Source organism: Chelmon rostratus, chromosome 5 (genome assembly GCF_017976325.1).
Source record: "Chelmon rostratus isolate fCheRos1 chromosome 5, fCheRos1.pri, whole genome shotgun sequence".
Lineage (NCBI taxonomy): Eukaryota > Metazoa > Chordata > Actinopteri > Chaetodontiformes > Chaetodontidae > Chelmon > Chelmon rostratus.
Window position 1 is genome coordinate 10182885 of NC_055662.1, and position 25050 is coordinate 10207934.

General features: G+C 41.7%; 1 protein-coding gene across 2 annotated transcripts in view; it reads left to right on the forward strand.

Annotated features, from left to right (window-relative positions):
* slc4a4a (solute carrier family 4 member 4a) overlaps positions 1–20292 on the forward strand; it is a 54784-nt gene extending 34492 nt beyond the window's left edge. For both annotated transcript variants that reach the window (XM_041936903.1, XM_041936904.1), the window contains exons 9-27: positions 3262–3419; positions 3938–4025; positions 4267–4421; positions 5307–5417; positions 5771–5945; positions 6041–6174; positions 6320–6594; positions 8051–8115; positions 8679–8864; positions 8944–9057; positions 9746–9907; positions 10553–10731; positions 11527–11599; positions 12458–12526; positions 12802–12975; positions 13228–13389; positions 14394–14487; positions 15227–15306; positions 17834–20292. In XM_041936903.1, coding sequence (XP_041792837.1) covers positions 3262–3419; positions 3938–4025; positions 4267–4421; positions 5307–5417; positions 5771–5945; positions 6041–6174; positions 6320–6594; positions 8051–8115; positions 8679–8864; positions 8944–9057; positions 9746–9907; positions 10553–10731; positions 11527–11599; positions 12458–12526; positions 12802–12975; positions 13228–13389; positions 14394–14487; positions 15227–15270 — 2418 coding nt within the window. In that variant the 3' untranslated portion in view covers positions 15271–15306; positions 17834–20292. The remainder of the gene's footprint in view (positions 1–3261; positions 3420–3937; positions 4026–4266; positions 4422–5306; positions 5418–5770; positions 5946–6040; positions 6175–6319; positions 6595–8050; positions 8116–8678; positions 8865–8943; positions 9058–9745; positions 9908–10552; positions 10732–11526; positions 11600–12457; positions 12527–12801; positions 12976–13227; positions 13390–14393; positions 14488–15226; positions 15307–17833) is intronic.
* The last annotated feature ends 4758 nt before the right edge of the window (positions 20293–25050 follow it).

A 25050-nucleotide genomic window follows, 5' to 3' on the forward strand; every position in this document is an offset into this window, starting at 1 on the left:
CATGCGATGAAGCTCTCTATCAGTCCTCTGTGCTCCTCTTGAAAAATAGACTCTAAGTGAAGACAGCATGTTTCTCACTGGAAATGATTCACTGGAACCTTACATGTCAATATAGTGAGAACTTCCATTTCACCAAAAAATACACCTAATACATTTTAATTCCTTCAAAGTCCTCACTACACATATTGTATGAGTCTGGACTGACATGGGTGTAAACTGCAACTTGAATGGTTGGCAGACAACCATGATGCAGTCATACTAGTTTATCAATTGATGTTTTTTGTAACGCATCATTAACTCAGGTAATGACCTACGTTCTCGTTCCTTAGTAAACTCGTTCAGTTCACTGTTCACTGATATGAGCATGTTCAATGAACGCACTCTTTTAGCACATTGCTGAGCAGTAAGAACAATTTCACCATGAAAAACAGTAAATGTCATTCAGTAACTTACAACTCAGATGTGCAAAACCAAAAAAAAGAAAAAAATGAGTAGGTTTCAGTCTGAGATAATTTAATTTGTGCCTCATGCCAGTTGAGAATCGAGCGGGACAGGAACAGATCCAGGTACACCTAGTTTATGAGGGCAGTGTGGCGTGGATTAGCGTTGACGGCACACAGGACAGGGAGTGCGGTTACACAGGTTTAACCTCTGGACTCAATCATTGACAGACAAACCCATTGCCAAGACAGCTCAACAGCCTCTGATTGGATCTGTTTGCATCTAACCAGTGGAAGGTCACAAGTTTATGGGATTTCAGTCCTCAGAGGTTGATGGAAATGATCCCGCCAGTACATGATCTGGGTAGGGCGGGCATGATGACAAGTGACAGACAGACAGCCAGTCTCCATTTTGCTCTTTTTACCTCGAGTATACTGGACTGTTTTTTATGTTCTCTCCTTACTGTTGGTTGGTACCAGATAGGATTAAAAAAATAGGTCAATTCTCTTTATTAACAATGTCATTTTTACTTTATCTTTTTGTAAACACTGAATTTATTTCAGAATGACGAAAGTGCTCTAAGGCTACATTTGTAAGCTCTTTATCCAGTAGGCCTCTGTGTTATTTACTAGTAGCCAGTCAGTGTTGTTTGTGATCTAATCCAATTTAAATCCTGGCACAGCTGATTTTAATGCCACATGTAACGTCATCCGATACTCTACTCGGTTTGGCATCTTGAAACTTATCAGGCCGTTCTCTGGGCAGGTCATTCACTTCTTGATGACATGTGAAATGTGCATAGTTAAAAAAAAAGAAGAAAGTCAGAACAAATGAAAGAAACCTGACAAAGCAACACAAATTGGGTAGAGTCGATGTTATGAAGAAGTATGGATAGTTTGGATACATTTAAAACACTGAATTGATCCCTGTGAAGCAGAATGATGACATGTTTCATAAAAAAAACTTAAATGAAGAATCTGCTAAGTTGTATATGTAATAATTGACTGAATGCAGCCTGTCTGGATAAAAGTGAAATTCTTGTATCTCCAAGCAGCTTTGCTTCAGTGGGATGGTAGCACATCTTTGACCTTATCTGAACACGTTGGAAAACAGGACTAATCCATAAAAGTGCATCTAATCTTTCCACTAGTTAGAAAGCATAAACATCCTGCAATTAGGAAAGGTGATTTGAGAAGGTGATCATAATTTGGGGGGAACAGTCACTTTATTAATGTGGTGAAGTACGTAGCAGTAAGAATTTTACTAAAAAAGAAAGCTGGTGAGGGTTTTGACAGCAAACAGTTGATGGTTGCTGGACTTTTTGCTGTTAAGTCTTTGTAGTTGTTGTGAATGGACTGTGCGTAGTGCGATTAATTGGTGAATGCTTCATTTAAACCTTTATGAGGCTCAAACAGTCTGGTGTAATGGAGGAGAAGAACATTGTCAGTAACCTTAATTTTTGGGAACTAAAAACTAAAAACAACACTGAAATTCAGCTGTAAATGTTTTATGTGGAGAGATGTTGAAGAAGAGGTATTGTTCAAACTCTCATTGATGTAAAACCTACTTCTATGTGACATCCAGAGCTCCTGTGAACTGTCCCCGGCTGTGTTGTAGTGAATGTTTCCCGCCTGCTCTCAGCTGTTTTCAAGTTAATATCCAACACAGTAGTTTTCCATATCTTATCTAGATGTTTATGATTAATCGTCTCTGAAGTTTTATTTATTAATGATCTCAGCTCACAGGCGTGCTACTTTTTTTTAGCATAGGAAGCATCGTATGAAGCAGATGTGACTGTGGGATGAAATGCCACTAACAACTAACGCACTAACAACTCCTGGGTTCAAAACAAGACTAGAAATAGACTTTGTTGTTCAACCCAAGCTGAAGTGTACGGTGAACATGATCTGACATCTGAAGGGCTTTTTATTTTATTCTATAAGATGTAAGAATCAAATTTAAATTTGAAATGCTTTAACATGAGTCACCAATCATGCCAGGGGGCTCAGTTTTCTACACTCACCTGAAGCAGGAGGCACTAAAATGCAAATAAGACATATGCCTCATAATATGCCGATAGTTGTTTCTGATCTCTGAGTCTGAACACGGTGTAGAAACAGAGTAGCTCCACTGTTTGATTTGGAACCAGTTCTCAACTGGAACCGGCCTTTTATTCCCGTCCCTATTGTTATTCACACAGGATATTTATCCTCAGCACTGGCTGTGCTGCTCGGTTGGGAAGCAGTGGCACTCGTACGCAGAGTCTCAAAAACACGACATTCCTGGAATTTAAGATCACGCTGCGTAGAAAATTGTTTCAGCACTTGGAATTAGCGTTTTCCAGACACTACAGCTAGCACTGTTATCATCATTCTTCCTGAAATGAAGCCACACATTGAACAGTTTCTTCTTAACTGCATCACTCCTTGTTACTGGTTTCCAGCAGTGTAGAGGCAGGAGTTTCATGTCATCGTTTTACAATGTGCAGCTGTCAGGAAAACATGCATGAACATGAAGCTGTCAGTCTTTCAATGAAGATAAAGAGTTGTGGTAGATAAAGAGAGCTGCTTAGTCAGAGACACAATCACATGACTTGAGTGTCCTTTGCAGTAAAATGTTGAACCTGTGGAGCTCAGCAGGTGTCTGACCATCACCATGACAGAAAGAAACACAGCCTCCTGGTTTGGTATTTAAGCTGAATGGGACTGTCCTGTCCTCTGAAGCAGGTTGTTTAATTCAGTGCGCGCTGTATTGGGTAGCTTGCTGGTGTGAACGTAACATTTAATGTCTCCTCTTGTTCTTTTCTTTTGTGCTTCCTAGCTGAGGAACAAGTTCATGAAGAAGTTGCCGAGAGACGCCGAGGCCTCCAACGTGCTGGTCGGGGAGGTGGACTTCCTGGACGCGCCATTTGTGGCGTTTGTTCGTCTGCAGCAAGCTGTGATGTTGGGAGCCTTAACAGAGGTTCCCGTTCCCACAAGGTGGCGGAGATTCATGTCTAGCTCCTATTTATGAATTTCTTGAGTTCAGAGTTTAATGTAGGAAGATGTATCAGTCCAGAATTTCTCTGGAGACAGGAGACAGTGGGCCAGGTGCAGCTCAGGGTGGCTTACACATATTTTTAAAGGTTTTACAAAGAACTCACAAAACACACAGCATAAAAAAGTCAGAAAATATACAAGGAGTGGACACAATGAAACTGCTAAATATTGTCAGGTGTGCCTATGTTGCATATGTCCACAGCTTAGGAAGGTGCCAATAACACAGGCGCTTTCTAATGAGATAAACTAAAGGTGCTGCAACCTTTAACTAAAATTGTCACATTCCCAAACCAGACACCTGAGCAGGTGTGAATACAACAAGGGTGCCAAGGAGAAAAAGTGAACTGTGAACTGTATTCTATGCAGTGACAATTATGTTATCTGCTTTTATTGTGAAATGAGACTTGTCCAGACAAACAAGGTTAATAAATGATCAAATGACTTTGTTCCGTTTGCAGATTTTTATTCATCCTGCTTGGACCCAAAGGCAAAGCCAAGTCGTACCATGAGATTGGCCGAGCGATCGCCACGCTGATGTCAGATGAGGTTGGACTGCCATTAACACACATCATCTGTTTTTTATATTTTAATGCTTACAGACAAACCCTGGTGCGCACATCAAAATAAGATCTTTCATGGAACGCGACAAACATTTTCACTTTATTTATGTTGTGATCGTTAACGCCTCTTTTAGCTTGTTCCCTATCGACAAATATAGAGCAGAGGCAATCCAGCACACAGGTCACCTTTAAACTTCAGTGCCTCATCCTCCTCTGTCTGTGTTCAGGTCTTTCATGACATTGCGTATAAGGCCAAGGACAGACAAGACCTGCTGGCGGGCATCGATGAGTTCCTGGATGAGGTGATCGTGCTTCCTCCTGGCGAGTGGGACCCGGCCATCAGGATAGAGCCTCCGAAATCCCTCCCCTCCTCTGACAAAAGGTCCATAAAAGTCCAGCTTTCTAGTCTGTGCTTGCTGATGCTTCTTTGGCTCTGCTGAATGAGTAGGAAATGGCAGCTAGTTTGTTTTATTTTGCACAAATCTGAGAGAGTAGTAGACTAGTACAGCACACATGTGCCACTTCATTTGTTTGAGAAAATTATGATTTCTTCTTCTATTCCTATCTATTTTATCATTATTATGGCTGTGGCTAGTCTTCTTACATCTATGATGACATTAAAACATTTCAGGGGATTATAAAAAGTTACAGTAGCCCACCGGTATAAACCCTTGAGAGATTTCCTTGTTGTGATCTTATCTGAAACCACGGGTGTTCACTGATTCTACAAGGACCTCAGGCTGCCTATTAGGCTCCGGGTCATTTATTAAGCTCATGCACACAGAGGAAGCACTGCGATAAAGACATTCTGCCACTTCATGCATGTATAACAAGAGTCATATTATAACCAGCAAGGGTGCAAGAGTACATTTAAAAACAACTAACTGAAAACCGATGGATGATAGACTACAACATCATCTGGCTTTAAACATGTGAGACACTGCAGATCTGCGCCCGTTCTGAATGCTGTGTGTGCAGTAGGCACAGTATGTGACAGGAAAGCAGTCGCTGCAGAAATCACTGAAGTGTGTGCAGGTGGACAGCACAGTGTTCAATTATGAAGGAGCAGCAGTGAGTTCAATTTAAAGCCCAGTAAAGCATTTCAGCTGTTCGTGTGAGCGCTGATCAAGCCGGCTGTTTAATCACACATCAACAAGAGAAGACACCAGTCGACACCAGTAGATACATGACAGCTGTTTTCTTGTGATGAAGTGTTAATCAGAGGTAAAGAGCCTGCCGGAACTGAACAACACTGCGTGTGTTTTAGGAAGAACATGTATGCAGGAGGGGACTCTCAGATGAACGGAGACATGCCTCATGACGGAGGTCACGGAGGAGGGGGACACGCTATAGGGGACGAGCTGAAGAAGACTGGAAGGTATGGAATCACAGACAAAACCAAGCACTTTTAGATAAGAGTTGGTATATGAGAATGGGTGGTTATATTCACCTGCCAACTGGCCTAAAACTGAATCATTGAAGGCCTTTCAAATAGTGTAAAAATGGAAAAGTTAATGTCCATTGTAAAGTGTGAAATTTAGGCATACAAAGTATTTCTTTCAAGTACAACCTGTTGTGTAAATACAGGTTTTTGAAACTGCAAAAACAGCCAAATGAGAGTTTGAATTTATTGTACAATGAACCAAAGTTAACTGTCTATTTAAATAGCTGTTTTTGTTATGCGCACTATTCCATATTGTGGAAAACGACCCTTTGTGTCTCTGTTTTCAGGTTGTTTGGGGGTCTCATACTTGACATCAAAAGAAAAGCGCCTTTCTTCGTCAGTGACTTCACGGATGCATTTCACATTCAGGCCTTGTCGGCCATTTTGTTTATTTACCTGGGAACTGTGACAAACGCCATCACCTTCGGTGGTCTGCTGGGAGACGCTACAGACAACATGCAGGTGAGACTGAGAGCTGAACCTGTGGAGCCAGTTTGTGGAGTGTTTTCCATTCACGTTCTGAATGAATCCCTAACTGCTCCTCTCCATGGGTGCAGGGTGTGTTGGAGAGCTTTCTGGGCACAGCGATCACCGGTGGGGTGTTCTGTCTGCTGGCTGGCCAGCCTCTCACCATCCTCAGCAGCACCGGTCCAGTTCTGGTGTTTGAACGGTTGCTCTTCAACTTCAGCAGGTACAGCACGTACAAACTGCTTTATTCTCATAATGTTACAACTTTTTGGTTAAAATGGCCACACTTCACTTCTCCCAGTGCCTGTGATAGGATGTAGTAGATTTTAGGCTATCTTTGAATATTTGCTGTGCCTCTGTCTGCACAGAGATAATGACTTTGACTACCTGGAGTTCCGCCTGTGGATCGGCCTGTGGTCGGCGTTCTTCTGCCTGGTGCTCGTGGCCACTGACGCCAGCTTCTTGGTTCAGTACTTCACCCGGTTCACTGAGGAGGGCTTCTCCTGTCTCATCAGCTTCATCTTCATCTACGACGCCTTCAAGAAGATGCTCAAATTAGCTCACCAGTATCCCATCAACTCCGACTTTAAGATGGAGTATGTCACGCAATATGACTGCCTCTGCATGGCCCCAGCTGTTCTCGGTGAGACGTTGTTTAACTCTGAGACATCGGTGTGTGTGTGTTGTAGCCATGGCGTAACCCATTGGCTGTTGTAGGTTCTTACACCCAGGCGGTCTCTCTAAAAACTTAGTTCATCATGTAGCTACACTAAACTAAGCATTAATGTCACAGTGAGTTTAAGTGGATGAGAGGAGTTAAAGGGAGGGTTAATGCGTTATTAATGAAGTCATTGTTGACATGATGATGGAAGGTGTAGCTTTGTAGTAAGGAGCAGTTACAGGTGGCAGAGTTGTAGTCTGTCTTGTTTTGGCATAAATCACCAAATATTTCTGTGGTGTGATGTTTACAACCAGAGAAAAAGCATTTCCTTTTGTTGCTGTTGTGACTGTAAAAAAAGTGCTGTTGATGAGCCTTTAATATGACACAGTGTGCCTCTTTGTTTTCTTTTCTGGGTGGGAGATGAAGCGGGAGTATTACTGGTAATCCCCTGCTGCTTTCAGAAATATCTCTCTGACACACACACACACACAAACACACAGACATAAGCTATTCCCCATGCCTCATACAGTACAGTGGATACCAGCGAAGAGGAAACAACAGATGCTTACTTTTGTCGAGTGAGCAGCTGACACATCATCAGATCAGGCCGACAGTATAAATCAGGCAAACGCCTAGCTGGCCTGTGACCGAGCACAGCAATGCTTTGGCTCACACTTTTAAAACTGTATTACAAACATCAGTTGTACTAAGCTTAGCTAACATGCTAAACGTTACCATAATAACTACACATGCGTTGGGATAGAAACTGGATACATGCTACAACCCCGATTCCAAAAAAATTGTGACACTGTGCAGTATGTAAATAAAAACACAAAGCAATCATTTACAAACAGCTGCGTTTACCCATTTTAATTTTTTTTTTTCTGAGCTGATGTAGTAACATCCTTTATACAGTCATGTGTTCACAAAGTGGTGAACTTCGCTCCATCCTCGCTTGTGAACGACTGAGCCTTCCAGGACACTTCTTTCATACCCAATCAAGTTATCTGATGATCACATCCTGTTTTATTCATGTTGTACGTAGCGTCCCAGCTTTCTTAGAATCAGGGTTATAAGTGAGCACGCTATGTTCACCACATTAGCATTTAACTGAAAACAGGACGACTGAATACTGCTGAGCTTAATAACAGTACAGCACGATTTAAATTAATGAAAGTTCAGCCAAGTGTGTCAACATGGAGTTCAGCTTGACCAGCTGAGGCATTAAATGGTGCCTACACAGCAAATAAACTAGGTGATTTTTTTTTTCTCCCATCCATTAAACACTTTGGTCATTGTATGATATTGAAGGATGGTCTGTTGCTTTGAAAACTTGTTTGTTGTTATACATGACAAATGAGATCTCATTGAGGATGAACCGTGCAGTGTGCAGTGTTAAAAACTTGTGCTGAGAGGAGGTTTGTTTTTTTTTCTGCAGAGAACAGTACGGACATCATTAGTGATCCTTTAGAAGATACCTGGCACTGGAACAGCACGGATCTGGTAAGTTTCCTCTGAGGAAAAAACGATTTACATGGCTTCAGTCATCTTTGACTGTGTTCATCGTTCTTATTGATCCTTAATGGCATTTGTCATTTACCGTATGCTGTTGTGTGGTGTCTTAACCATGACTCTGCACTGTATACACTTCACTGATTTACTCCAAGCAGGGTTCAAACTGAAGGACTTTGGTCCGACATTCTTGAAAAGAGGAATCACATACCAGCCACAAGGGGCGAGATAAAGAGAAAATGAAAACAGACAGTTGTGTTGTGTTTGTCAGCTCAACAATGATACATAGAAAATAGAACAGCCTGATAAGCAAATTGTTTGTAATTTGAGGTTACTTTGACCCTCTAAGTCGCTTGTCTTTATCCTTCTTTACGTCGAAACACTGACAGTGTGAGACAGCTATCGGCCCGCTCCACTCAGCCTCTTCAGTGCATGAGTTACGTCACTGTACTTCATTTAGAAGCCCTCTGCTGTATCACAGCTGTACTGGAACACTCATTAGTGTGAATTATTGCTTCTTTATAATCACGGTGCCGCTTTTTTCCTCCGTGCAGCTAATGAATGCCACATGGTCGTCCCTCACAAAGAAGGAGTGCTTGAAGTACAAAGGAGAGCTGGTGGGGAAGGCCTGCGATTTTGTCCCGGACATCACCCTCATGTCCTTCATCCTGTTCTTCGGCACGTACACCTGCTCCATGTGTCTGAAGAAGTTCAAGACCAGCCCGTTCTTCCCCACCACTGTGAGTCAACCGCACGGAGCTAATTTAATCCAACAGGTGCGGCAGGTTAACGTGAAGTGTTTGTCTTTACTTCATCCAGGTGAGGAAACTCATCAGTGACTTTGCCATCATCCTGGCTATCCTCATCTTCTGTGGAGTTGACATGCTCGTAGGAGTCGACACTCCCAAACTCATCGTGCCATCTGAATTCAAGGCGAGTTCCCCCCGGCTCCATAAATGCTCATGCTCGTTTCGACCCAGTTTCCCTGCATTGCCGTGCATTTTTCCTTATCCGGATAACATGTCTAATATAGATCACATTTTAATACCAGGTCAGAGTGCAGTCTAATAGATTCTTGGTAAAAATATTGTCATCCAAAACAGGATCTTGTAAAGTCGACTCCTTGCACCATATGACAACAGCGCAACTTAGACAAAAAATAAAATTGTTTGCTGTGATGATTTACATTTTTCAAACAAGTTTAAGTCATAGTTACATGACTATGACTATACATGATAGTTATATGAACTTAAAGCAGCAGCTGAAGTAAAGGCAGGGAGCAGCAGCAGGAGCTTAGGTGACTGAGGGAATGGCAAGTAAATGAAGGGTCCTTAGTTTAATACCCAACATGTCAAAATTAGCTAGAGCAAAACACTAAACCCCAAAAACAGTCTGTGCAGGAGGAAATGTTAAGTCACTTTGGACAAAAACACCTGCTACATGAATGTAATGTAATGGGTTTGGTAAGTTATCAACAGAAATGTAAAGTGATTTATAGTTTATAAGCTAACAGAAACAGTAAATGACCATATTTATGTTCCTTAAGTCCTTAAACGTAACATGTTCTATCTGTGTGTTCAGCACAAATGTCACTTAAAGCTTTTGTCTTCCACCCTCATAGCCAACAAGTCCTAACCGGGACTGGTTCGTACCCCCGTACGGAAGAAACCCCTGGTGGGTTTACCTGGCTTCCGCTCTTCCCGCCCTGCTGGTCACCATACTGGTCTTCATGGACCAACAGATTACCGCTGTGATCGTCAACAGGAAGGAGCACAAGCTGAAGGTAAAGAAGAATGTGTGTTTGAAGCCAGGTGGCCATTTGGGGCCCACGAGCTGAAAGTCAGCATGTGAGTGAGGCAGCCGAGGGTTGGGGGGGTCATTTCTTCAGTTCTTGTAGAACAGATGGGAGGATGTGCTTCTCAGGATCTGTCCAAAATTTAGTGCAGGATTTTGTAGCATCAGTTGGGTAATAAATTGTTGTGAAGTGCTTGAATCTGCAATGTGTTTTAAGTTAGAAACTCAGCAACAACAAACGTGTTCACTGTGGTGAAAGAGTGAGGCCTTTTCTTTCTTTCATGCGTTTCCCACAACAAACTGCAGTCTGTACAGGACACCGGCTGCCTTCACACTGTAGTTAAATATTGTTGTCATTCTTCTCACGGGAGTGAGAGATGTTTCATGGCAGTGACTGAACACAGTTGAGCTCAAAAAGCAGCTACCTGAGATGTTCAGAGAGTCACTGTTGACGCTGAGCAATGATTTCTTTGATTTCAGCGGTGTGAGATAACTGGCCAATCATTTCAGGGAACTTTGTATGAATAATCATTACGTGATTGGACCACGTAAGAGCTGCCTGCTGGGTTTTAGGTTTGCCTATGTCTGCCTGAGCACGCACAGACATGACCTTTCACCTTGTTGTCTGTACCAGAAAGGGGCAGGTTACCATCTGGATCTGTTCTGGGTGGCCGTTCTCCTGGTGGTTTGCTCCTTCATGGGGCTGCCGTGGTACGTGGCCGCCACCGTCATCTCTATCGCTCACATCGACAGTCTGAAGATGGAAACCGAAACATCGGCTCCTGGAGAGCAGCCGAAGTTCCTGGGTGTGAGGTAAGACTGCGATACTTTGGAGAGCGCATACGTGAACTGAGCCCTTTATTAAGGGATAATGTTTTCATTTCAATCTGCATCTGGATCCACGTCAAAATGCACAATGACACACCATCATCAAACCCTGTCTGGGAATACTAGAGTGCGATGAAGGAGTCAGATTCATGGCAAGTGATTCATAGTGAATGAAATTTACCCTGTTGCTGGAGCACCATCTATAGGTGAGATGCCAACACCATGCGTGGTTGCAGTTGGAAACAATTTAATATGGCGAATGGAATAGAGAGTGAACTTTAAATGATATACTGAAAGGATTATCTTTGAACAGAGCAATCCAGGAAAAAAGTTCAGAAGATACACTCTGTAAAATCCAACCTGACAAGACATGCACAGCATTTAGAAAAGACACTGCTTTCTGTATTGGGATGTTTCTCATATTTGCAGATGTTGCCTTAATGGCTTGTGTTTTGTCTGTTCGCTCCATGGCAGAGACACGTTGTGATTTCCTTCCTGTTTCTCGAGGGTGTTTTGGTTTGTTTTCATGTCTGTTTGGTGATGTCCTCCAGAGGCTCCTGATGTGTCAGCTGTAAGCTGAACTAACAAACTCTTCTCTTGCAAGACGCTGAAACATCTACAGCAACTCTGAACTTCCTACAAATGTTGGGATTGTGTTTGTTTTGGGAAATTATTGACATCCTCAAGTAATCAGCACCATAATTCAGGCTTTTTTTATTGTAGATAAAATGCAGGTTTTGTTCTTGTATAATCATTTTTTTTCCCTCTCTTTTTTTGTAGAGAGCAGAGGCTCACTGGTGTGTGTGTGTTCATCCTAACAGGACTGTCAGTATTTATGTCTCCCATCTTAAAGGTAATTATTCAGAGATTGTCTTTTTTTTCTTTTCTTTTTTTAATCTATCAGTCGTCTTGAAAAGATTAAATGTCACCAAACTCTGTGACAGATCTGCGAACTAACAGTCAGTAAGACTGACTTTTACTGTTTAAGATAATATCATGCTCACTGCAAACCGCCGGCTTGTTTTAAGCATTTAATCTCAGAATGAGAGCTACATGGAAATGCAATAACTCAAATAGCTTCACAAGACAAGACAGGTTGATCTGGTACTAGTGGCTGTGCCACATAATCGAACAGGAATGTTCTTGGGGACATCAAATGAAATGAACGTGGCAGAATAAGGTAACTAGCCTCATCGTACCAGGTTTATTTTTTTGGATTCTCTTTGACTGTTGGAAAAAGAGCCAGTGCACAAACCTCGACACTAAACTTTCCAGTTGTCTGCAGTCCATGTGTGACGAGGTCAGAGACTCTGAGTAGAGATAACTCCCGCTGTAACTGTGCAAAATGTGGGGCTGTCACTGACTCATTAACCTTTGTAGGACTGCCAAAAAAAGAAAAAACAGAAACAGAGAAGTTTTTGACCAAACCTGTGGGTGACAAATGGTTCTATAAACCTGATAACATCATTTCTATCATTGTAGTAATGCTTTTAGCTGGTCAAAATAGTGATGAAAACGGTGATGAAAATGATAACGAAAACAGCAAAAGGCATTTAATCCTACAGAGCCGTTGCCTCTCCAGATTAGGCTCTAATATTGTGCGTGTGTTGCTCATTTTAGACATACAAACAGTTATTTCTTCTGAAGATGTGTTTAAGAATGTGTTTACATTCATGTGCATTTATTTATTTGTTTTGTCCCTTTCACACAGTTTATCCCCATGCCTGTGCTGTATGGAGTCTTCCTCTACATGGGAGTCGCCTCTCTCAATGGAGTGCAGGTATAAATGTTGCATAGATTTTTTTTCTTTCTTCATGAAATGAAATGAGTAATGTGGACTTTCGGGCAAAGGAAACTATTATTATTATCCTCTAACTTTCCCCACCTGACACAGGTCGTGTTGGTTGTATTTGAGCTCCAAAATTTAAATTTTCTTTATCAAAGGGACCTCGAGTATCCAAGAAACTATGCATGCCGGTGAGCAGCAGTTTCTCCCGTACACTCGTGCATGCGGTGCATCCTGTCATGTGTGTTTGTTACTTTGTATGCCTGTAGTTTATGGATCGTCTCAAGCTGCTCCTGATGCCAGCAAAGCATCAGCCGGACCTGGTCTACCTGCGACATGTTCCCCTCAGGAAGGTCCACCTCTTCACCTTCATCCAGGTCCTTTGCTTGGCTCTGCTCTGGATCCTCAAGTCCACTGTGGCTGCTATTATATTCCCTGTCATGGTAAGAGACCCTGATGTTGAGATTCAGCCAGTAAGACTTGTGTGAAGTCTTGCATTGGCTTTTGCACTGTAACTGTCTTCAGCTAATATGAACATCAGCTAATATTGTAAATACACACTGCACTGTATTTAAACTCCATTCAATGTGAATGGCTACATAGGCCAGGCTGATTATTTTTTTTAATTACACAGATTAAAAAAATGTCAAAAATCGCCTTAGTCCACTCTAATCCTTGTGTCCTTCTGCTTCTAGATCCTCGCTTTGGTAGCTGTCAGAAAAGCAATGGACTACATGTTCTCCCAGCATGACCTGGGCTTCCTGGACGATGTCATCCCGGAGAAGGACAAGAAGAAGAAAGAGGACGAGAAGAAGAAAAAGAAAAAACAAGGCAGCATAGACAGCGACGGTGAAGACGTAAGTTTTGAGTTGACCTCACTTGAATGCAACAAGCTCGTATCTTTGTACAAACAAGCGCCATGACAGCCCACTCCCAAGTTTGTCAACCACACCAACTACCCCCCAGCCCTGCTCCCAACTCTTCCTTTGCAGCAGCATGTACCACTGAGGGTTTATCCACTGGCTAACCAATATCCAGCTCTACAGATGTCCTTCATGCAACAGCTTTCTCATGTAGTGGACTTGTCTTTCCCTCATTTTCAGTTGGTTGAAGGTAGTCTCCCCCATGAGTGAGTGAAAAATCTTGCAGAGATATTATAGATGTAAGGTTTTCAGTAAATATTTATGCCTCCTCGGCAGAAATGATAAACATTGGAAGTCACTTGTCTGATTTGGCTGATTTTCAGGAGAAGCAACAAGACACGAGCTTCTTTCACTTTCTTGCACTTGTTTGTATGACTGTGAAGGGAGCACAAGAACATCGTTGCATGAGTGTGTTTATACTTTTGCATTTCTAACATTTTAGGTTTTGGTGTCAATTGGAGCAAATCTTGAAACCAACAAATAGCTATTTTCAGCTTAATCACTTAAAAAATCAATAAATTGGCCCAATTTTGATGGGTAATTTAGCAGAAAGCTAACAGATCTCTGAGTGGTGGCATTTGTCCAGTCCTGGTGTGAAATGCTCAGTTATATACTGAATATATTTACTGTTTATATTTCAAGCTGAAATGATGAAACTGCCCCAAAGCCGACGTCAGAGGGCTAATTGTGATTAAATGTAAGATTGGATGCTGGATGATCCAGAGGTTCGAGATGCATCACCACTTCCAGTTATGATCAATAGTTTGTATTTGTTATTGGATGTTGCCTTTAAACAAATGGTTTGGGAATGAATGGTGACAGCAAAGGTCGTCACAGGTTTAGTGATTAATGTGTGTGTGTGTGTGTGTGCGCTGATGCTCACTCACTCATATCCCCAGAGGTCCAGTCTCAGGATGTGTGTTTCCTCTCTCCAACAGTCTGACTATCCTTACAATGAGAATGTTCCCAGCATTAAAATCCCCATGGACATGATGGAGCAGGAGCCCTTCTTAGGTGATAAGGCCTCAGACAGTGAGTAGACCCAAACTACCTGCAGCACCGGAGGGAAACTTGCTCCTCCGCTGCCCGACTGTCCCGCTGAGCTTGTGTCTCTGATGACATCTTCTGTTCGAGTGCCTGTTTATTTTTCACTCGCTGCATGATTTTAACTTTTTTTTTTCTCCTTCTTGCTTTTCTCCTTCTTGTGTTCCAAAACATGCATGAAACTAACTCACTTGCTTCTCCTTTCGAACGTTTCTCTTGGATACCAATGTTTTCCAGTAATATTGATTTCGTCTTTTTCCTTCTGAATTCTTGCTTCCTTGACCTAACCCTTTTCTTCCTTTTACAATTTCAATATTCCATGGATTTTTTTTCCTCAAGGTTTTTGTTGAATATCGACTTTGTGGTAGTGTGTGTGTGTGTGTGTGTGCAAAACACAGAGTCACTTGTTATTTCAGCTTTATGTAAAAGATCCCTCTAACATGGGATGCTTGGTGCCATTTATTGTACACAGTAATGCTAGCTAGTTGTGAACAGCAAATATGAATGGCTAACTGAGCAGGTTACACCTGTTGTTGTGAAGCTTTTCACTTCTTACTATCATTCATGAAGTATTCAGGTCAAATAAACCTACAGATACTGAACATGAGGGTGCAGTTTGTCAATCCATCCAAACCCTTGTAGCAGCTAATTGCATGTGTCATAGAAGACTTAACACATCAGCTACAGCTACATGCACACTAATGTTTTTTTTATTTTTCTTCCACAGGAGAGAAGTCCCCATCATTCCTTGAACGACACACATCGTGCTGAGCAGCTCCGCTATTACCGAGCCAACTGTTTGTCCAGGTGAGCTGTGAGTGTGTGCGTGAAAGAGTGAAGGGCACACGTGTCCCGTGCAGGTCAGACGCTGAGCGCAGATCTGCTCACCGAACAGGCCGAAGGAAAGCTAAATATAACTGCTGCTCATTTCCTCTGTGGATTCATACATGACTGTGGCATCAAAGGTCGCAAAAATGTCAGAGGGCGCGCTAACTAGCTAACATGCTAGTCTGAACTTTAAAGGTCGCCTGGGCTGATTGACTTACCTGTGGCTAAACTGCATTTTTTCAGCGGCAAGCAGGGACGCCACATTTCAGCTCAGACGTCTCCTCTCGTCTCGCTTCCCATCATCACGCATAAAGCTTCTGTCTGAGTGCACCTGTGTGGCCTGCATGGTTGCACGTTTATATGATTCATACAAACAACTGAATGCTCAAAATAATATTTGCCTCCGTTTCACTTTATGTTGAAACTTCTTGTGAAACTCATCATCTGGTGCTCAGGTTTCTGATTTACTGCAGACTTAAATGTCAGACAAAAAGTTGAAACATTTAGAGTCGTAATAATGGTCTCAAACTAACTCAGCCTATGTGTCACTGTTACTCTCGGTCGAGGCGGTTGTGTGCTGCATGATAAACAACACAGTATGCTTCACAGATATGAGCTTTAGATGAGACAATCAGTCAGAACAAGCCTTGTGTTTGGACCAAAATATTTAGAATGACGATTGTGATGCTCAAGAAGAGATTATATTCCTTCATCACAGCCACAACATCTCTAGATGACCAGGGTCCACGGGTCGAGTGCACGGGGTCACATTTTGTACCACATCTGCTCTGTGATTGTCAGGACAGAGCTGACGGAGGAGGATTAGCATTTGGGACAATGTGTGAAAAGCAGGCCAACAAGCAGTTTACGAGATTTCTTTTTTGTAATTTGTCTTCAGCCTGAGAGATCAGGCTGAGGGATTGGCGTTTGTTCACATGGCCGGAGACTGACTACAAACATTCTACTGACTGAGAGGAAGAATCAGATCTTTTATCTTATTCAGATGTTTTACTTCAGGAAAAATAGCAATATCACACTGTGACGATACAACATGTAAAAGTCCTGCATTCAAAACGCTACTTAAGTCAAAGTACGACAGTGTCAGGCAGCAGAATGGCTATACTATATCTGGTTATTGATACCTGGAGCCAGTTTTAACCCAATTTATCATTTTATAAACTCATTATAGGTTTTGTATGTAACATTTTAATCTGAAAAGTAATGGAAGTTATCAGATAAATGTCATGGAGTAGAAGTATAAATTAGCTTGTGGAAAGTGGAAATAATCAGTCAGTAAAGTACAAGCATATCAAAACTGTACTTAAGTACAATGTACTCAGTTACTCTCTACCAGAGTCGACTCACAGAATTGTGATTTACTGACTTTGTGTCAGTTGATAATATTAATAAGTGGCTTTAATCGGCTCAGTGCTGGTGAAAAAAACATCTTTAATCTCCCCGTCTGACTGGAAATGCTGATAGAAAGACCGGAAATCAGACTGGAATAATCCCATGTTACTGTAAAGACCTGGGCCCCTCAAGTGGTCTGGGCACCCGTCCATCAGAGTCAGTGACATCGGACAGGGCGTGAACTGCAGCCGTGCTGTGGTAGTGATGACGTTACGCCGCCCCCGCCCCTCCAAAACTAATCCTGCCCCCTCTAAGACTGAATCCAAATTGCTTTTGACCTCAGGAACCATCAAACAGTGATCACCGGCTGCATTTCTGCTGTCAGAGAACAAAACACAATGTTGAATCCAGTAATGATTCGTCACGGTGCTGAATTCATAAGCGCACACTTATATACACCACGCAACCGAAACCAGGATCACTAAAAACACTCAGGCATCACGACAGCCTAAAACGAGCTGCACAGTCACCCCTAAGGCTCCGCTCAATCGATGATCCTAAATGACTCGACGCCAGCAGCGCTGTCAAAGACGTGTAAATCGGCTCTGAGCTCATTCTCCTCGTTGATGTGCAAGAAGACGCAGAAACAACAGCATCAATCACACCAGCAGGGGATTTCAGCCAAGAACACAAAGAAAGATGCGTTTCTCTGAGGGATTTCACTCATCTGTATCATCTATGGCAGGCATGTCAAACTGATTCCATAAAGGGCCGTGTGGCTGCAGGTTTTTGTTCCAACCAAGGAGGAGCACACCAGGCCAACCAATCAACATCAAGGGATCACTTAATTATCAGCTGAGGAGTGAGATCAGCTGATTAATTGATTCCAGCCTGGTGTGCTCCTCCTTGGTTATAACGAAAACCTGCAGCCACACAGCCCTTTATGGAGTCAGTTTGACATGCCTGCTGTAGAGTAAAGAGCTTGGAGCTTCCACTTAGCTTATCTTAGCACAATGACATATTTAGTATATAGACATTATGCCTCTAATGTAACTCTCAGCCAGAGAGGGAATAAGTGTGAGGCCATTCCTTTAATGTAAGAATGCACCAAAGCAATGCTGCATGTCCTAACAGCAGGTGTGTGTTTGTGTTTCAGCCCTGAGATGAGTCCGCTGAAGTCTGTGCCTCAGATTAGAATAGACATGGACCCAGACGATGATAATTCGTTCTACTGGAGGGGCAGAGGATCTGAAACGTCGCTGTAGGGCGCTGGACCACCGCCGGGCGAATCCTGCGGCACCCGCAAGACACCTCTCTCTTTAACTTTCCTTTATCTCTTTATTCTTTTTAACTGCAAAATCCTTTCCACGGTTTCAAGACTTTGTTCTGAATGCAGACAAGAAAGCAACACAGCAAAGGGGGGGAGGGGGGGGCAGTCTAACACAACGATTCATTTCTAAAAACGAAGCCGATTTAAAACCGTGTCTCCTCACAGTCTCGTCTCGGTGTCGTCCTCACAGCTCCACAGTAAACAGACTCAAACACTGTTAAATGTAACTCTGTACTACTCTGCTATGCAACTCATCCACAGTAAATGCTGCAGCTCCCGCTGACCACGCATGGAACCCCCCCCCTGCTCTTTTTATATCAGTATATATAAATGTCATCCGTCTGATTTTTTTTAATATATATATATAAATGGAATTACTTTAATAACATTTTCCTGTAGCAGGAAAATTATGTTTTTATAGCTCTACCTCTTGTTTTAGATCAATTGCTTATTGAACAAATGCAACATGTTGATTTTTGACGCAGCATGAGGGTTTGATATCTTCTCTCTGTCCTCTTGTAGAGTTGAAATGATTTAAGAGATTCACTGTATTATAGCGTGTGAAGGAAACGTGTGCAAATAGACCTCTGAAGTTAATTAACAGTCCATTCATGCATATGTGTGTGTGTGCAGATGAGGGAAATATTTTTATGATCACTTTTTGATGCAGTTCTGGTTGCTTCACCTTCTCTTTCTTAATTTTCTGAATCTTTCTGTCACGTGTTCACTTCAAAGCTTTTGGTACTTGTTTAAATTAAATCATTTCTTTATCTTTTCTTTTGTTTTACTTTTTTTTTTAAAATGATTTTGTGTATGTCGGTAACCTTTTGTTGTGTCCTTCATTTTTGTTTCGTTGCGGTTAGAAAACAGTTCAGCGATTCGTAATCACCCGATTTTCCTCAGCCAAACGTAAACTCGAACTAGGAGTGCATATCATGTGATTGCTTGTGCTGCACAAACTACTGTACCTAAGTGACTTATAAGAGATTGATCCAGGCTGAAATTCTTACGGTAACGATATGGCAAAACGAGAAGGGAATCGAATCAGTGCAAGCTCCGAGCAGCGGGACAGCGTCGGTCCACAGCAGGTTGGTTTCTGTTTGGCTCAGCTGCTGGTGGAATTATCTGATGTGAAAATGGGATCACAGATTTTGTTTTTCCGCTGTTATTGTTCTGTATATTAAAGGTTTAAGGTCTTATTTTAATGTAATGCTCACACGCCATACTGTATGTACACTGAAGGAGTTAATGGTCATTCTTCTTCTGCCTGTTCTTGCAAGGCTGACACTGTTGAAACAAGTGCGTATCATTCAGAGGATAATTGATGTGTCCATGTCAGACTGCTGAAGCGTTTGTCTTTTACAGCGTGACTGCATTAGGAGGGCAGTGTTGTCAGCGGCCACTAAGTCTCTCAGTATATATACGTGTGAGCGTTATGTTAAAACAGACTTCCACAGAATCCAAACTCATCCTTAAAACAAGAAAACTCATTTTTAGGACTACAGTGAGACAGAAGAAGCACGAACCTCATTCACTTCATTGTTCTACTTCACAGCATTCCTCTCAGAGTGGTCCACCGTCACATACAGAAAGAGTCGAGCCTCGCAGAACTGACAGCTCGACTTCTATTGGCCAGTATTACCTTCAGTACAACAAGCCAGAATGGCTTCTGAAGCACTGTGTGTCACTACAGTATCCCCACCTTATCTCTAAAGGGAACACTGAAGCACTTTCCCACTTGACTTTTCGAGTCTAAGTGGGTCACGTATGTCATTTTAAGCTGGAAGTCCTCTCTGTCTCATCACCACTATAGAAAGAAATTCAAACTGTGTGATAAATGAGCCGCCCTCCTCCTCTGCAGATCATGTACATACAGTAAAGGCACGTCGGCTCAAACCAAAATGCAGTTACAAGTTACTTTGTACCGTCGCTGTGTTTCATTTGCTTTCATCAGTTTGTTTCAGTCCATCGGCCGAAGTAACGGCGTCATTTCTACTCCACATCAGTGTTTGGGCCGTCAACAGCAGAGAGCGGAAACAAGTGTGACTTATTGTCTGAGACGTGCTGTGTGTGGAGTCGTTACTTTCAAGTGTGTCGTACTGTGTAAGCATGTCGGACAAAAATCCACAACATGAAATGAAAATCTGTAAATTTTAGCGTACGAAATACTGACACGTTTTACTGATTAACTTTTGTGACTTTTTAGAACAGGTGAAATGGTTTATTTTAGAATTTATATTTTTCAAATGAAATGTATATTGAAAATAAACAGAATGATCAAACAGTGACAGTGTGCTGCTTTTCAGTATCAGTGGAAAAACCCAACAAAAACTGTAAGATTATATGAAATATCACATGTCGTTGTTGTCATTGTTGTAGCTAAGAGGACCTGAAATGACTGCGAGTCAAAGATGAGACTAACATCGTCAGCTACACTTTAAATCCCAGTAAAGAAAATAAATTGTGTGTCATGTTTTTGAGGCATATTTCATATTATCTTATGATGTAAGTAGAATTAAAACGTTTTTAATGTCACTTTGCAATTATATCAACTGTTAGTTATTTTGTTAGTTTATGAAGCATTTGTAACTCCTATAGAACTGAAATATATAGCCGACTGAACTATTCTGATTTTTTTGGTCAAAATGCCATATAATGACTAGTTCCAACCCTTTGATTCTGAGGATTTGCTGTTTTTCTTTGGCTTATGTGACAGTAAATCAATTTATGGCTTTTTGGGTGGTTGATTGGAAAACAAAACAAAACAAGCTATGTGGTGACATCAGCCTGGGCTTTAGGAAATTCAGCTATTTTCTGACATTTTATGGATCAAACAAATAATCCAGTCAATCAGTAGTTGCAGCCTGAATTGCACACAACTTAAGAGTAATACTACAATATGACGATACAGTATATTGTCAGCTTTATAAACAACACTATCAGGCTCCTTCATGCAGTTTATGAGGATCTTAGATTTTTCTTTATTATGAATCAGTTTAGTTTAGCTCTACTCAAAGGGACAAGAAGGAAGGTGAGCTGTAGTCGTACAATGATTAGTTCATTAATGGATGAAAAGAATATGACTCAACTATTTTGGATATTAGTCGATTAAGTCATGTATCAAAACTAAAACACCAAACATTTGTCGGGTCCAGCATCTCAAATGTGACAATTTGCTGATTACTGTTAGACGGACAACAGAAGGAATTTACGATAAATACGACGCCATGTGATGGCCATTTGTTTCACTGTTTCCTGACATTTTACAGACCAACCGATCAAAACACATTAATAGTAATAAATGCTACAGTCAGGACCGTCTGTAGCATTAGTTGCAGCTGTAATAAGCTGTATATATCATGCTTACAATTCCTCAGAAAACAGGCCTTCAATTGAACCAGCACAATCAGTTGTGGATGAAATATTCCTTTACTGTAAAAGTACTAATACCACACCGTAAATATACTCTTACAAGTAGAAATACTGCTGATGTTACTTAAGTAACTGTATGTACGTATAATCAGGAAAATGTACTTTAAGTACTGTATTAAAGTAAAAGTACATTGATGTACTTGATGCATTTACATAAAAGCAGGATTTTACTGTTGTAGTTGGGTGAGGTGGAGCTCGTTGTAAACTGTTCTGTAAAGTACTGCAACTAATTATTATTCATTCCAGATTAATCTGGTGATTACTCTCTCTAATAATCGACAGACTGTTTTGTTTGTAGAAATACATTGAGAAATGCTGCAACCCAGAACCCAAAGTGACGCTTTTACATGCTTGTTTTGTCCAACCAACAGTGCAAACTTCGAAATGTAGAAGTAGAATACAAGACAATTAAATAACTAAAATAATGAAAAAGAAAAGCAGCAAATCCTCACAATTGTGAGCCTGAAACCATGAAATGTCTTGAAAAATGACTTAAATGACAACTAAACTGAGTTTCCAGTTGATTTTCTGTAAATTGAGTCATTGTCTCAGCTGTATTTTAATTAATCACATATTTTATAAGCTCTTTTTGTTTCGTGTGCAGACACTTTGACCTGTATCATAATGAGTAACTACAGCTGTCAGATAAATGTGGTGTAAAAAAAAGATTTGCCTCTGAAATGTAATGAAGTAGAAGTACAAAGTGACATAAAAACAAAATCATCAAGTTAAATACAAGTATGTTCTTAGTTACTTTCCACTACTGGGACACACTGAACAGGCACACACACACACACAGTTTAGGTTCAGGTTCAGTCACCACAGTCTTTCAGCCTCTCCTAAACGACTGATCAGGCCCCTCACTATTACCGGTTGAGTAGCTCCCTCTAGTGTCTGTCCAGCTGCATTACAACCCACAGACACAGGAGTCACCAAACGGTGGTGCTCAGGGTTTTGGCAGGTTTTCACTGGAGCTCAGATCACCTCAAATTACCTTCAGTAACTCTGACCACAGTAAGTTTTAGGGACATTCTTTCAAACCAGGCTGTAGCGAATACTACTTAAGTTTAAGTAAAACTGCAGTACTCTTAAAAAAAAAAAAAAAACTCACTACCTGTACAGTGTTATCAAAAACCAAGAAACAAAGGAGTCCTGAGCAAAGAGGGCCAAAACAATTAAAAACACCTTCAGGCTCGAGAACTTTATTCAAGAATGATTACACATGCAGCACAAAACTCTTCGTCTTCTCTTAGTTATCTTTGATTTAAAGTCAAATCTTTTATTATTAATATAAAACTGCCTCTGTTAATAAAAAAATGCCATGTTTTTATATGTATGAGTTTATATGTGTTCTGATGTTTGCAAAAACACACACAGATTTAAACACATACTGCAGCACGAATCACATCAACTAAAGTGACGTCATTTACAGGAGGTCAGAAAATTCACTCAGACTAAAAGTAGCTGCAGCGAAACTGCAGTGAATCCAAATGTCTCTCAAGCAGGTGTGAAACTGTAACATTAAGATGATACCAAAAACAAAATGGACAAATCAGATAGGTGAAGGTAGATAAGTTAATATTATTTCACCTCCCGCTCTCTAATCAGGAGCACGCCAGTTAATTAGCAGATAAACAGATCAGAAAATTAAAAATGACTTGAAAAGCTCGATTTCACGGCACGATGAACGACCTGAACAGAGATATGAACGTTTACTGCTCTTCGTTTCCACTAGAGGACTGGCAAGAGCTGTGGAAGAGAGATACTGTGTGTGTTTGTGTGTGTGTATGTGGGGGGAGCAGTCTGACTTTTGGGCCTGAAGAATGTGATCATTTTGTCTTCCTCACAGAGATGTTTGAGGGCTTGGACCTGGTCTTAGGGCTGAGATTAGTTCATGTCTGGATTAGAACCTCTGCGCCTCTTTGTGACTGGGCCTTCACTGGCTAATGACTGCTTTTTTATCGATGAACGTCCTCAGAAGTAGAAGAATTCCACACGTGTGTGTTTGTGAAGTGGGGAGATGCTATAACAGCCATAGAGGAGGTACAGGAGGGGAGTCAGCCCCTGTGTGCACACTATGAAAGAGAAAAGGAAAGAAGAGAATAGAAGAAAATAAAACAGACAAGCATTCCCACTGACAGGATAAATATAACCTTTAAACATATGAACCGTATCATTAAGCTGTTGTGTCTCTGCTCAGGAGGAAACAGAGGGTGATGAATCACAGTGCCGCAGCATGTGTTCGCTTACCGGCGTCATCGCTGCTGTGAGACCACGAGCAACACTGACAGGCAGGCGGGTGAGAGATATTTCACAAAAAGATTCATTAATATTGTTGTGATGCATTTTCGAAAGTTCTTTTTATGTCAGGTATTGTATTTTGTTGAGTTTGAAGTTGCAGCCGTTACAAAACTCCTTACAAAAAGTCCTGAACAGAAGAAAAGGGGGGTAACCAGCAGCTGCAGGAGAGCAGAGCTGCAGACACCTCCATGTCCAGAGAGGAGGCGGTTTGGGGGATGTGGTCGTGCCTGGGCCAGGTCCCGAAGTTAATCAACAGCACAATAATTCATAACAATTCATTTAAATTAAGCATGAGGTCGTTTTGGGTTAAGGTAAGCATTATTGTACCTCAGCACAGTTAAAATCTAACTTAATGAATCACTGAATTAATGCCCCCCAGCTGGCTAAGTGACCCAAATCAAACACACCCTTGATGCGCTGTGACCTGTAGGTGCATGCTGGGTCTGCCTAACATGAAATACAAGCTGGAAAAATGCAGTGGATCCTCCAGCGGTGACGTCACTGACGATCATCAGTGACCTGCGTGAGTCCTTTCTGCTGTGTGTGACAATAATCACTGAGGTGAGACAGAGAGGCTGAGTGGACTGGTTATAGTGGGACAGACAGGCTAGGTGGACTGGTTATAGTGGGACAGAGAGGCTGGGTGGACTGGTGGACGGAGGATCTGACCTGAAACACTCAGCACCGTGCAGTGATCCGACAGCTCTGCAGTCACACACAGAGCAGCAGTTCATTTCAAATGTACTGGTGTCCATCTACATGATGTTAAAACAGCCGGCTCACAGTTCACAGGAGAGCTACACAAACAGTTTTCAGTCCATGAGAGTTTCAACTTTACGTAAGATCCACACAAAAGGAAACAGTGTGTGAGAAATGTGTTCTGCATATTTCTGCCCCAATGATTCAGCTGCTGTCTTGAAAGCAGGTTTGTTTCCTTTATCTTCCTCCCTCAGCTCTCAGCTCTCCGCCGGCTCTGCCACTGTAAACAATCTGCAGCACAGAGCTCAATCTACAGAACGACATTAACTCAGCTCAACAGTGAGCTTACTGCAGAGTAAAAGGAGTCAGAGCACGAGATATCGAATGATAAAATTAGTATTTCCATTGTGATCTTTCTGTCTTTGTTTGTTTGTTGAGCATGTCTGAAGCACTTTGATATGCTGCCACATCGTCTCACATATATAATTAGCTTTGTTTTGGAAATGTACCTGCTTCTGAGGAGACATACTTTGCTCTCTCACCTGGACCAGTGCCTTCAATACCACACAGCTACACTTCAGAGGGACAAGCTGGCGCTCACAGGGGTGGGC